Source organism: Pezoporus occidentalis, unplaced genomic scaffold (genome assembly GCF_034315485.1).
Source record: "Pezoporus occidentalis ecotype Australia unplaced genomic scaffold, CSIRO_AGI_Poc_V1 ctg92, whole genome shotgun sequence".
Taxonomy (NCBI): Eukaryota; Metazoa; Chordata; class Aves; order Psittaciformes; family Psittacidae; genus Pezoporus; species Pezoporus occidentalis.
Window position 1 is genome coordinate 1,017,490 of NW_026916284.1, and position 12,766 is coordinate 1,030,255.

Sequence of the window (12,766 nt, forward strand, 5' to 3'; positions counted from 1 at the left end):
CTTGCTGCTGCGACACAACCAGAGCGCTTTCATTGCGGCGAGTGCTCCTGCCTGTCCTTGGCTCTGCTCCACGGCAGACACAGATCCTAGTGATTACCGCACCGATGGGGATTTGCAGACTAATGGGATTGTCTCTGGAGCAGCTCCCTTAGTGCCAGCCTGGCTTTTGCAGGCAGCACTGCTGATGGCTCCTATCCGCAGCTTTACACTTCATCCGGTGCCTGCAGCTCCCACCCCAGCAGTCCCCAGCTGGATTTGCTCCCATCCCTGCTTCCTGGGATGAAGTCAGTTCAGAGCTTTCATCCAAACACCCCCTGGCATGCGGAAACCAGAGAGCTGCTGCTCTGCTGTCGGTCCCAGTGAGGGTCTCACACCCAAACTGCATCAAACCTCTCACCTTTGAGGAGGAATTGTAGAACCATGGAATGGTTTGGGTTGAAGGGACCTTAAAGCTCATCCTGTTCCAGCCCCTGCCATGGGCAGGGACACCTTCCACTAGAGCAGCTTGTTCCAAGCCCCATCCAGCCTGGCCTTGGGGAACAAGGCCAGTATGTCCCCAGAACACAGCATCCAGCACCGTGCACGGGTGTCCTGCACCACCCCAAGCCCTGCACGGTGAAGGGGGGGTTCAGAGCCAGCTGCCTCCCTCTGTACTCCCCAGATCCATGTCAGAACCTGCCCCAGCTCCCCCCAAACCCCTCATGGGCTCCAGCACCCTACACAGGAGACACCACCAAGGGGGTTTTCACCAAGCCATGAGCAAACCCTACAGACGGGAGGGATGGAAGAAGCAAACCAAAGACGACTTGCGCTGCTTTAATGCCAAGAAGGGTGAGGATGGATGTTAGGGGAAGAGATGCTGCGCTGGGAGGGAGGGGGATGCCGCTGGGGACAGGGCACACGGGGACGTAAGCAGCGTGAGGCTCGCAGCCAGCTCTGCCTACCTGCTGGTCCAAATACTCTAGGTTTCTTTGCAACTGAAGGTCTAAAAGTTCATCCTACCAGGAGCCAGCAGGCACGCGGCAAGAAACAACACACAAAACATATAAAAGAAGAAGCAAAGCGGTTAGGTGAAGGCTACGGAGATGCGGAGACCTCTTGGAAGTGAGAAGTGTCCCTGTGGATGGGCCCTGCAGGAGACCTGCTCTCCTCCCACATGGCCCTTTCCCTGTGTCTCTGGCTAGTGAGGATGGATGGCAGCATGGGTGGCTTATGGTAACTCGTGCTTCTCCCTCCTCCAACAATCTGTGCTGCCCCATGGCTTTGGGACTGTGCTCTATGTGTGTGTGGGGGGACATCCTGGTCTCACCCCATCAGCTCCAATGGGAAAACACAATGCAAAGCAGCAGCTGTATCCAGAACTGAGGAATGAAGAAGGGGAGAGGTGCAGGGTGTGCACCAGCATCAGCCAGGGACCACCCCTGTGGCCAGCAGCACAGGGGATATAGGGATCCCCCACAACCTGGGGGATGCAGGGTAGGAACCGGGGCCTTTCCATAAGGATTTCCTTTGGTTATGGCAGGGAGGGAGCAGAGACAACAGCACAAGGACCTGTGGTCCCCACCTGCCCACAACCTGGAGCAGAGTAGTTCCCCCTCAGCCACCAGAGCCAGGACCCCCCAGGCCAGCCCCACATCCCCAAGGGACCCTGCGCCCCCCGGTGCCAGCCCCTCAGCCCCAGCACCGTACGTACCATCTTGTCGTGGATGGTGGGTGATGCTGGGTAGTGGTACGGGTACATTCCCGCAGGGACGGGCCGTCTGTCCCCCAGATAGTCATACTGAGGAGAGAGGAGACCCCCCCCCCAAACCAGAGACGTGAGAGAGGTGTGTGTGGGGCCACAAAGCAAAGGCAGACCCCAGCCCTGCAGCAGGATCAGGCCTGGCTTTGGGGTACAGAGCAGTGGGACAGGGACACCAGAGCTCGCTCCTTTGGAGCGCATCACTCGTGGTGGCCTTGGGCATCCCATCAGGCTCACAGGAGCAGCCAGGAGGGAACAACCACAGCCTGGATGCAGGATGCCAAGGGGACACCTAAAGCCATGGACTTATCTCTGCCCATGGCAGGGGGGTTGGAACTGGATCATCATAAGGTCCTTTCCAACCCAAACCATTCTATGATTCTATGACTTGGTGGCATTTTGAGGTAGGCAGTTAATAGGATCATGGAATGGTTTGGGTTGGAAAGGACCTTAAGATCATCCTGTTCCAACCCCCTGATATGGGCAGGGACACCTTGCTCTAAACCATGTTACCCAAGACTCCATCCAACCTGGCCTTGAACACCACGAGGGACGGAGCATTCCCAGCTTCCTCGGGCAACCCATTCCAGTGCCCCAGCACCCTTACAGTAAAGAACTTCTTCCTTATATCCAACCTGAACTTCCCATTTCCCCTGTTCTGCTTCAGAGAGGACAAGCGGTACTGCAGCATCCCTGCCCTCACATCCCCAGCCAGGGTCCCCCTCCAACCCCCTGCATCCCAAGCACCGACGGGCATTTACCTTTGGAGAACTGATGGATCTCCTCATCATGAAGGTGGTGGGGTCAGCGTAAATCTCCTCTCCCCGGGGCGGCAGGCGCTCAAAGCGGGCACTGGGCGAGCGCACCGGGGAGTAAACCCGTGCCCGGGCATAGGAACCTTGGCTGGGCGAGCGGGGCACGGAGTGGGACCGGGGCTGCAGGGACATGCGCCGCAGTGAGCCCGAGGCTGCATCCACCTCATCCAGGTAGGTCGGCTGCCTCCCAGGCCCGGGCAGCCAGAGCGGGACATCCTGGCGGCCGAAGCCGGGATGCTCCTTCCAGTCACGGAGCTGGTAGGTGCCTCCATTGCGGAAGGAATGGCGCTTGTCCTCCAGTGCCCAGGGCGGGCTCACCCGCTCGTAGGCTGGCATGGAGCAGATGCTGTCGGGGCGCACGCCGGGGGGATAGTACTGGTAGTCCTCGGGGTACTGGGGTGAGTAGGGGGAATAGTAGTCGGGTACCCGGCGAGACATGGGGTAAAACCTGGTGGGGCTGGAGAAGGGAAGGAGAGAGGTGGGAAACAGGCTGGTGGCAGGCTCCTCGCTCTGAAGGTGGGGGTCCCAGGGGGCAAGGACTGCTTTAGAGCAGGCAGCTCTGATGCCAGAAACTGGAAAGCTGGCTGGCTAGCATCCTTCCTCTTAGGGACCCTGTGGTAGCATCCCTCCTCCCAGGGACCCTGTGGTGGCATCCCTCCTATCATACCTCTTCCCATGGACCCTGTGGCAGCATCCCTTCTCCCAGGGACCCTACGGTAGCATCCCTTCTCCCAGGGACCCTATGGTAGCATCCCTTCTCCCAGGGACCCTATGGTAGCATCCCTTCTCCCAGGGACCCTACAGTAGCATCCCTTCTCCCAGGGACCCTAGGGTGGCCTCGCCTCCTGGCATCCCTCTACAAAGGCTCTGCGACATTCCTGCTCCCAGGGACCCCATGATGACATCCCTTCCAAAATCCCCTTTATTTGTCTTTTTGGGTTGCCCCCCCCCCCAGCTCAAACCTATCCATGGGGTCAGCCTAGAAAGGAGATTTTCTGACCCAAGGAGGGCTCAGAAAGCAGATAGGAAAGGGAAACCCATCCTCAGAGCATCCTTGGGGAGAAAAGGAGCAGGACCCCCCCCCCACCCCGTGCTCTGCCCTCACCTCCTCAGCTCCTCGGGGGGCACAGCCCCACGGCGCGAGTTCACCCATTGCTGCAGCTGCGTCATGGAGCTCTTGCGCTGCGCCAGCTTCTCATGGTTGGTGCGGGGAGCGATGCTGCGGCGCGGGGCCGCACTGTCCCCATCGCCGGGGGGGAAGGCGGTGCTGCCGGGGCGGCTGGGGGACGGGTACAGCCAGCCATTGGGCTGTGGTGGCCGCTCCGCCGGCACCCGCGGCCCTTCGGGGTAAGGGCTGCCCGGCTCCGAGGGCATCTCCGGCCCCGCGATGCCGTTGGCTTTGGCCAAAGGCTCCTTCTTGCTCTCCATCCTTTCCGGCTTCCTCTCCATCTTCTCCGAGCCGCGGCCGTCGCCTTCGCCCCGGGTCTTGGTGTCGGGGTCAGCTTTGGGGTGCTCGCGGTGGGAGGCGTTGTGGTGGTGGTGGTGGTGGTGGTGTTTGCTGGGGGGGATGTTCTCAGAGTCTGGCTTCTCGTGTCTGGGGGTGCCAAGACGGGAGAGAGCGTTACCTCCCCTTTGCCATGCCGCACGGTGGCATCCGGTCCCTACCTCAACTTGGGGGGGGCAATGCTCCCCCAGCTCCATTCTACAGAGGGACATGGTGTTCCATCACTGGGGTACCAGGGGACGGGGATAAGGGGGAGATGGAAGGTGCTGACCTCTGTGTCGGGGGGATCTGCACCCGGGCGGCTTCGCCCATGGCTTGGATCCAGGATTCCTGCTCCTCTGTGTTCTCAGCGCTGAAGAAGTAGGTCCGGATGCCAGCGTGCTCGGCCTGGGGAGACAGGGACTGCCCGTTACTTGCCGGCATCTCCTCCACCCAGCACACCGTCACCTGCAGGGAGGCAGAGAAGTGGGGAGAGACACAGACAGGAGGGTGAGAGCCCCGTTTCCACCCCTGCACTGCCCTGCTCTGCAGGAGAAGCCATGGTCCTACCCCTCTGCCCAAGCCACGTGCATCCTTGCTGGCACCAAATGGGAGGAAGAGCCAGCACCAGCCCTTATCTCCTCAAGGGGGATCCCCTTGGGAATAGCCAAGAGGTTGCTGCACCCCAGTACTGAGCAGGTCCCTTCAGGGTGGGAGAAGGGTCTGTGTCCCATTACCAGACATGCACGGTTAGCAGGAAGGTGGATTCTTGGCCCCCAGACAACAATTTTGGGGGAAAAAGGTTTGGTTTTAGTCCAAGATGTCAGTGCCCACCCTGCACCTGGAAGGTGCTGGAAAGCAGGTCTGACTATTTAAGGCCTGATCAAACCTTCCACCTTCCCCCTTTTGGAAAGGGAAGGGGGGAAGGAAAAGGAGGCAGCAGGAGGTTTTGCCCCTGAACACCTCTCGGGAGTTCAATCCCTTAGAAGAGTACAAGAAAACTCAAAAACGGGGGTGTGAGTGAACACATCCCTTGGGTTCCACCTTCCCCAGAGCATGCAGCCTCCTCTGCAGCCGGAGGAGAGCCCCAGTCCAAAGCGATTCCCCCCCCAGGATTAGTGCGAGCGGAGCATGCAGCAACCTGCGGTCCCTCGCCCTCCGCATGCATCAGAAACACAACAAGGTACTACCTAGGTGATGGCTGGGTGCTGCCGTGGTGGACGGCCACGAAGAGGGACCTCCTGTCCGGGGATCCTCACCCGCGGAGAGAGGAGGAGGAGGAGGAGGAGGAAACACAGACACGGGGTCAAGCTGCAGCGTGGTGGGTGCTGCAGCACCAACCTCCCCCGGCCATCGGGACCCTCCTCTGGGCACAGCCATCCCAAACCCCTCATGAGCAGATGGAGAGGCAGGAACGTGCCTCGTGAGCAGCAGCTCCTCAAGGCTCTTTCCCCACCAATGTCATAGGATCAGAGAGTGATTTGAGTTGGGAAGGACCTTAAAGCTCATCCAGTCCCAACCAGGGGCACCTTCCACTAGACCTGGCTGCTCCAAGCCCCGTCCAACCTGGCTTTCAGGCAAGGAGACACATTTTGGCACCTCCAAGGCCAAGGCCTTCTCTCTGCAACCCCCTATGTGGGCAGGAAGGTTTTTGCGCTGCTGTACATGAGCACAAGCCAGCCCATGCACTGACCCATCAACAAGCGAGTGCCAGCATCACCCAAGACCATGGGCACCAGTTGTGCTGGGGAAGGTGCACAGTGATGCTGCAGGTGCACAAGAGGCAGGGAAGCTCAGACCCTGCTCTGAGGGATGGGTGCTACAGCAGGTGCTCTCTGCTTCCTCTCCAACACCCACAACAGCACAGGAAGATGGAATAGCCTCTCATTAGGGGCTATTCCTTTGCAATGAAACTTCCCTTTTCCTTCTCATGCCACTCAAAGCAGGCTAAAAGAGCTAGGGCCACCTCCCTGTGTCTGCCTCCAGAGTGGTGCCAGGCTGGCTGGCAGCAGGATGTGGAAGGGGAAATGGGGCAGGAAGAGAGGTGAGAGCATCGCTGGTGAGCACCCAGCTTCCAGGTACAGCTCAGGCCCAGGAGGTGATGCCCTTGCCCCACGCGTGCCTCAGTTTCCCCAGCACAAGGCACATCCACACAGCACCCAGGGTACCGCTGGGGTTACTGCGGTCGCCCTCTCCCCAGCTTGCCCCATGCCCCACCACCAAGCAAGAAAAGGAGCAATGGGGGACCCTGTGAGCATCACCCCCATCCCCTGCAAGCCCCAGCACAACCCAGCGCTGACCTTGAACGTGTGCTTCCTGCTGATGTTGTCTGAGGGCTGCACGGCTGCCACGCGGAAGCTGAGGAGCGGGATGCTGCCCAGGATGCTCTCCTCCTTCTCATCTGGCGGGCAAAGGCAGGGGTTACACACACGGAGGGGATGGGGGCCCCGTCCACCCCACGGCAGAGCCCCACGAGCCGCTGCGAGGGCACGGACCCATCGCTGCTTCACACAGGCAGGGAAAACCTGTGGGAAAGCGCTGCCTGCCTGTTGCTCCCGTGGCTCTCGCACAACAGGCTGCTCAATTATTCATGCTCGCCCTCCTCTTCGCTTCGCTGCCAGGGCTGAACTGCCAGGGAGCCAGGGAAGGCGCCTGCTTTAACCCCTCTGGTCCCCAGTGTGGCAAACACCAGCACAAAGGGGTGCTGGGCACGGGCACTGCTGAGCCCTACGGACCCCTTTGCCCACACTGGGCCTGGTAACAGAACCATGGAATGGTTTGGGTTGGAAGGGACCTCAAAGCTCCTCCAGCTCCAACCCCTGCCACTGGCAGGGACCCCTTCCATAGAGCAGCTTGCTCCAAGCCCCTGTGTCCAACCTGGCCTTGAGCACTGCCAGGGATGGGGCAGCCACAGCTTCTCTGGGCACCCTGTGCCAGCGCCTCAGCACCCTCACAGGGAAGAGCTTCTGCCTAAGAGCTCATCTCAGTCTCCCCTCGGGCAGGTTAAAGCCATTCCCCTCGGCCTGTCCCTACATCCCTTGCCCAAAGCCCCTCTCCAGGTTTCCTGCAGCCCCTTTAGGCACTGGGAGACTGCAACAGCCCAGGTTTGCCCTGAAGCGCCCGGCTCTGCATTGCTGTACCTTTGTAGTAGAAGAGGCAGCGATCCACCAGCACGAACCAGCGCTTGTTCCACTGCTTCACCCCCGAGCTGGCCTGCGAGAGAGGGGCAGTGAGTGTGGGTGCCCAGGAAAGGGGCGGCACGGCTTTGGGGGGGGGCACCCAGCAGGGTCAGGGCTCAGGTACCTGCTTGTAGAGCCACCCGCTTTTGGTGACAGCGGCATTGGGGTTCCTCTTCATGGAATTGGAGCGCTTCCCGAAGGCGATGCCCTTGCGGGAGGAGCGCGATGCCTGCAGAGGGGCAGAGGAGCTGCTCAGTGCCGGGGGGGGGGCCCTGCTCCCTGGCTCCGTTGCTCCCTGACGTCCTGCACGGCCCCGGGCACCCACCCGGCCTCCGGGGCGCTCCGGGGGCCCCTCGGCCACCATGGTGTGGTTTTGGGGCTCGCTGGTGACGGGCGCCGCTCGCTTGCTCCCCGCTTTGCTGGACATGTCCGAGGTGGGGCTGTGGCACAGGAGAGCTGAGTCAGCAGAGCCCACCTTCACCCCACCCTGGTTCCCCATCACTGCCCACTCGCAGGCCCTAAACCCAGAGGAGCTGGAGCCAAACCTACTTGTGCGGGTCACGTCTTGAGGTGTCCTCGGGGACCTGTCCCGTCACTGGGTGCAGGAACGTGTTCCGCCTTTCATTGTGGCTGCGGAGACAGCGGGGGGGAGCCGTGGTTATTGTTCCTGTGTGCCCCACTTTGCCTTTTAGCACCACATCGGCTGCGCTGAGAGCGATGCTTCACACCAGCACCAGGGCTGGCTCCCTGCTCCGAGCATCACCCTCCCATGCCCCCACTAACCCCCCACTTCAGATCTGCTCAGTGCACCCCATCAGCGCTTCCCAGCAAGCCAAAACAAGGGCTCTGGTGGCAAAGCCCTTGGTACTTCTGCTGGACACCATACACATCACCATAAACCCCACTCAGAAGCAGCAGCAATGGTCCATTGCTGTACCTGCAGCAACATCCCCATCATCACATCCTCCCCTTTGGCTCTCTGCTTTTAGAGCTATTTGCCACCCACCCCCCCCCCCAGCCGTGTGTCACAGACCCCACACACATCAGCCCAGGACCCACCACCACAAGCTGGATCAGCCCCAGCTCTGCCCCTGTGCTGCTTTGGTGACTTGGGGTGCACCCAAAGGCGGCTGTATCTGGTGGTGCTGGGCTCCCCAGTGGTTCCAGGCTCACAGGGAGGAGCAAGACACGGCTCCGGGCTCGGCTGGCAGCGTTTGCCATGTCCCTGCCCCATCTCGCAGAGCCGGTATTGCCAGGCACCCCGGCACCAGGATGAGAAACCCTCCTGGGGCCTCGCTGCTGGAGCTGTGTCAGGAGCAAAGGGTTCAGGGCTCCATCCAGGGATGTTTGCGTTGCACCCCGTGACATTCCAAAGGATGCCAGGACGTGGATGCCCCTGACCACCCGTGAAGCCAGCGTGCCATCGGCCCGGCACGCTGCTCATCCGCTCCCTGTCAGCACCACAGGGGAAGTTGGAGCAAGGAAATGCAGCTGCCAAGACCATCCCATCCACACACGCTTCACCCGACCTGGGCTCCAGCCAGGCTCTGGAGACGTTAACCACTTTGTACCCAAAAGAGCCCTGCTGGGAGCTGCTCCCCCTCGCAGGTCGCATCCTGCACCCTGACATGGAGCTGCTCTCCTCCCCGTCACTTGGGGTCACTGTAAGAACCTGAGCAATGTGTGTGCACCCTGAAAAGAGGGGCAGCGCTCGCACCCCAAAATCCCCCCCCCCAGCACCAGTGAGTGCCACAATGGACACGAGTTATCCATGGGAACAGCCTGCCCAATCCATGCCTCCACAGCAGAAAGGGGGGTTCTGCCACCCAGGCTGGAGCCGTTTACCCCCAGCAAGTGACTTTGGAGGGATGCACCACAGTGGTACGGGGCAGGATCCAGCACCCCCCCAGTGCTTACACACAGGGACCATGCAAATGCCAAGCGAGCAGCACCTCGACCACACCAGCCCTGGAAAGTGGGGGCTGCCAGGAGCCTCCAGCGTGCCTGACCCCCAGCCAGGGACATCCCCTCCATCACCGTGCACCGCAGCAGGTTTCCAATCCCACTCTTTCCCTGGACAGCCCCCCTGCTCCATACCCCCCGCTGCTTCTCCTGCCACCCACCCCAAGCCTCCCTCTAGCCCCACATATGGCAAGACCCCAGGAACGAGCCGGGAAGCATCCTTAACACATCTCCCCGGGCTGACCCCGCTCCAGAAACTCCCGAGATCCCATCACCTCCCAAGCACTGCAATGCAGCAGCCACTGCCCGGGGCTGAGGGTCCCCCACCACCGCCTGCCCACAGCACCCCCATGCTCCTACCTCACCCTCCGGTCTGCCCGGAACTTCAGCATGATGCCAAGGGCCCTCCCAGCTCAGCGCCGGCTCCCGGCTCCCGGCATGACGGCGGTGGGCACACTGTGCCACCAGCACGCTCCGAGGGGATGGCTCATGCCACGGGGACACCGGCCCCGCACGGGGATGCTGTCAGTGAGCCAAGGGTCTCACTGTCCTCTCCCGGTTGTCCCGGTGCCCCCCTTCGAGCCCTGCGCCGGTGCCATTGGTGCTGGGAGCTCCGGTGCGGCCGGGGCTGGCGAGCCCCCAGTGTGCGGCAGCGATGGGGACAAGCAGCTCCCGCTCGCGTCCCCGCGCAGAGGAGAAGCGAAGGGCAGCGCGGCGCTCGCCGCCTCCCCCAGCTCAGGTGAGGAGCCAGGGAGCAGCAGCCAGCGATGGAGGGAGGGATGGATAGGGCAGGACAGGACTGGGGGGCTGCCGGTCCCCCCACACCCCGTAGGGCAGCAGTGCACGGAGGGGGGATGTCAGGGCGCTGAGGCAGCCGCGCTGAGATGAGCTCTGTCGCTGCCCTGGATTCACCGCCTGCATCCCTTCCCCCTGCTGCTGTCCCCGAACCATCCTCATCCCCCCCTCCCCTTCCGCGTTGCTGCCTCTTCCACAGGTCACCCCAAGAGAAAATCCCGGGAAGCGGGATGGGAGCAAGCACCGAACAAGCAGGGGGGTGGCACCACACGGGGTATTCACCAACAATCCCTTCAGCACCCCCAAAAGTCCGGGGAGCCCTTCACACCCTGGCAGGATGAGAGTGGGGAGGAGCAGGATGGGGGCGACCCAACCTCCGAATGGGCACGGCACTTGGGAAAGCGAATGCAAATACATCAGGGCTGTTAGGATAATGCCGAGGGAAGGAGGGAGGGATGGAAGGAGGGAGGGAGGGGGAGAGGCAGCGCTGACAATTCAAAGAAACCTCCAAAGAAGGAAGCGGAGCACGCAGAGCCAGCTGGGCTCCATCACAGCACATCCCTGCTCCACCAGCACCCCCGGACCACCTTGGGACACGGCTCACCCGCGGTGCTGCCCGGCCTCTCCCAGCCACTGCATCATGGAAACCAGCCCTGTCTGTCAGCTGGGCCAGCATCAGTGTCCAGCTCAGGGATGCTCCCACTGCTCCTCGCCTGGCAAAAGTGGTCCCTGACAGGAGGGTGGTGAAAAGCAGCCAGGGATGGGAATCACAACCCCAGTGTGAGCAGAGGATCAGAGAGTCACAGACTGGTTTGTGTTGAAGGGACCTTAAAGCTCCTCCAGCTCCAACCCCTGCCACGGGCAGGGACCCCTTCCACTGGAGCAGCTTGCTCCAAGCCCCTGTGTCCAACCTGGCCTTGAACACTGCCAGGGATGGGGCAGCCACAGCTTCTCTGGGCACCCTGTGCCAGCGCCTCAGCACCCTCACAGGGAAGAGCTTCTGCCTAAGAGCTCATCTCAGTCTCCCCTCGGGCAGGTTAAAGCCATTCCCCTTGGCCTGTCCCTGCAGGCCCTTGTCCCAAGCCCCTCTCCAGGTTTCCTGCAGCCCCTTTAGGCACTGGAGCTGCTCGAAGCTCTCTCCTATGTAGCCAGGCTGAGGGAGCTGGACTTGTTCAGCCTGGAGAAAAGAAGGCTCCAGGGACACCTTAGAGCAGCTCCAGTGCCTAAAGGGGGATGTGCCAACCAACAGCATCACTGCTCCCAAACCAGGTGAATCCATCCCTTTAGGGCACCCTGGGCCAGAGCTGCTTTCCATGCATGCAGGAGCCGAGCGGTGCCATTCCTGCTCTTGTTGCAGGTACACAGTTGGCCACCAGCCACGCATGGACCCACCACAACACTGGGCAGCACTAGCCTCAGTTTCCCCCTGTCAAACCCACCAGCACTGGTTTGTCCCCATGTCCCCATGTCCCAGCAACTCACCCGCTCCTCACTCAGCCACCACCACCCTCTGCAGGGAAGCAGATGGGGATCAAGGTCCCCCAACGGCCGGAGGCACGTGGCAGCCTTCTGCTCTGTGACAAAGCTGATGCTCACCCAGCACAGAGGAAGAGGAGCTGCCAACCGAAGGGCTGTGGCCCCCTTTGGGGATGGCAGCCTTGGGAACGGTGTGGCAGGAGCAGGAAAAGCTGCTCCTGGGTGTTCTGGAGCCGCAGCATCCTCCGCATCACCCCTAATGGCGCAGTCACTCCAATGGCACAGGGGGGTGCACCAGGAGCCTTTATCCCATCTCAGATAAAGCCTGGAGCAGGCTCCTTTCTCCATGCACCAGCTGGGCTATTTCACACTCATTAGTATGAGAGGGAGGGCAGGGACATGGATCCTCCACGGCCCATGGAGCAGACACGCTGCAGGGCTCTGAGCAGCAGCTCAGGATGAAGGGGCTCATCTGGACCTCCCGGGAGGGCTGTGGAGGAGAAAGCAGTGCTTTTCCACAGGGAAAACATCAAAGACAAACCCTCCAAACCTCCTCTTGCTTTTTCATCAAGGTAAAGAGCAAGCAAAGGGAATAAATGCACCCACATCACCCTGCAGTGTGAGCAGAAGCTGCACTGGGTGCAGGAGGTTGAGCTGCTTTGTATCTGCTCTCCCTGCAGCTGAGGGTGTGAGAGCATTAACACCACCCAGCTGGGAAGAAGGTGAAATGGGGACAAGCAGGGAGCTATTTGCCAGCACTGGGAAAGCTTGGTGCACCCTGGATGCCGTGGAGCAAAGCACCGGTGGGTGATGCCAGTGGTGCTGCTGCTGGGCAGGATGCTGGCTGCATCCCGACCCATCCTCATGGGGAAAGTGGGATGCTGGAAAAAGCCCCCTGAGCTCGGGGGGTTCCTCTCCAGGAGCTGACAGCCAAGATCCCATCTTGTAAGATGGATGCAGCCAAGCAGCCCTCAAAGCCCCCCGGCCAGCGTGTAACAGACATCAGCTAATGGGAACCATCCCTGCACCGCGGCCATCCCCGGGGCGTCGGGGCTGTTATCTGGTGACTGCGAGCAGGAGGAGGGGAGGTGCAGCTCAGGGCCTGCCAAGCCCTAAATCCAGAGCAGAGCAAGGGGATACAGGGAAGCCAACCCCGGGATGTTGGGCTCTGCCAGCCCAAGACCATGGCAGGAGCAAACGGTGCCTGTAACCCATATCCCCCCCAAACAAAGTGAAACCCCTCATCTGGAGGTGTTATCCCTGTTCTCAGGGCCAGCATCCAGGCAGCTCCCAAGCAAGGGGCTCATGGCCATCA

General features: G+C 61.2%; 2 protein-coding genes across 21 annotated transcripts in view; one reads left to right on the plus strand and one right to left on the minus strand.

The window, feature by feature from the left end:
• Positions 1 to 12,766, plus strand: part of LOC134157043 (adenosine receptor A3-like) — a 122,566-nt gene that overhangs the window by 30,679 nt on the left and 79,121 nt on the right. The window lies entirely within an intron of this gene.
• The window catches only part of PLEKHA6 (pleckstrin homology domain containing A6), a 43,082-nt gene that overhangs the window by 11,011 nt on the left and 19,305 nt on the right, over positions 1 to 12,766 (minus strand). For 9 of the 19 annotated variants that reach the window (XM_062605474.1, XM_062605488.1, XM_062605475.1 and 6 more), the window contains exons 2-10: positions 7,768 to 7,848; positions 7,343 to 7,658; positions 7,180 to 7,252; positions 6,340 to 6,440; positions 4,332 to 4,507; positions 3,662 to 4,150; positions 2,503 to 3,013; positions 1,694 to 1,780; positions 945 to 998 (exon numbers count right to left, since the gene is read on the minus strand). In XM_062605474.1, coding sequence (XP_062461458.1) covers positions 945 to 998; positions 1,694 to 1,780; positions 2,503 to 3,013; positions 3,662 to 4,150; positions 4,332 to 4,507; positions 6,340 to 6,440; positions 7,180 to 7,252; positions 7,343 to 7,645 — 1,794 coding nt within the window. In that variant the 5' untranslated portion in view covers positions 7,646 to 7,658; positions 7,768 to 7,848. Of the gene's footprint in view, positions 1 to 944; positions 999 to 1,693; positions 1,781 to 2,502; positions 3,014 to 3,661; positions 4,151 to 4,331; positions 4,508 to 5,229; positions 6,315 to 6,339; positions 6,441 to 7,179; positions 7,253 to 7,342; positions 7,659 to 7,767; positions 7,849 to 9,540; positions 9,909 to 12,766 lie in introns of those variants that run through there. The other 10 variants (XM_062605483.1, XM_062605491.1, XM_062605472.1 and 7 more) reach the window with 8 other exon arrangements.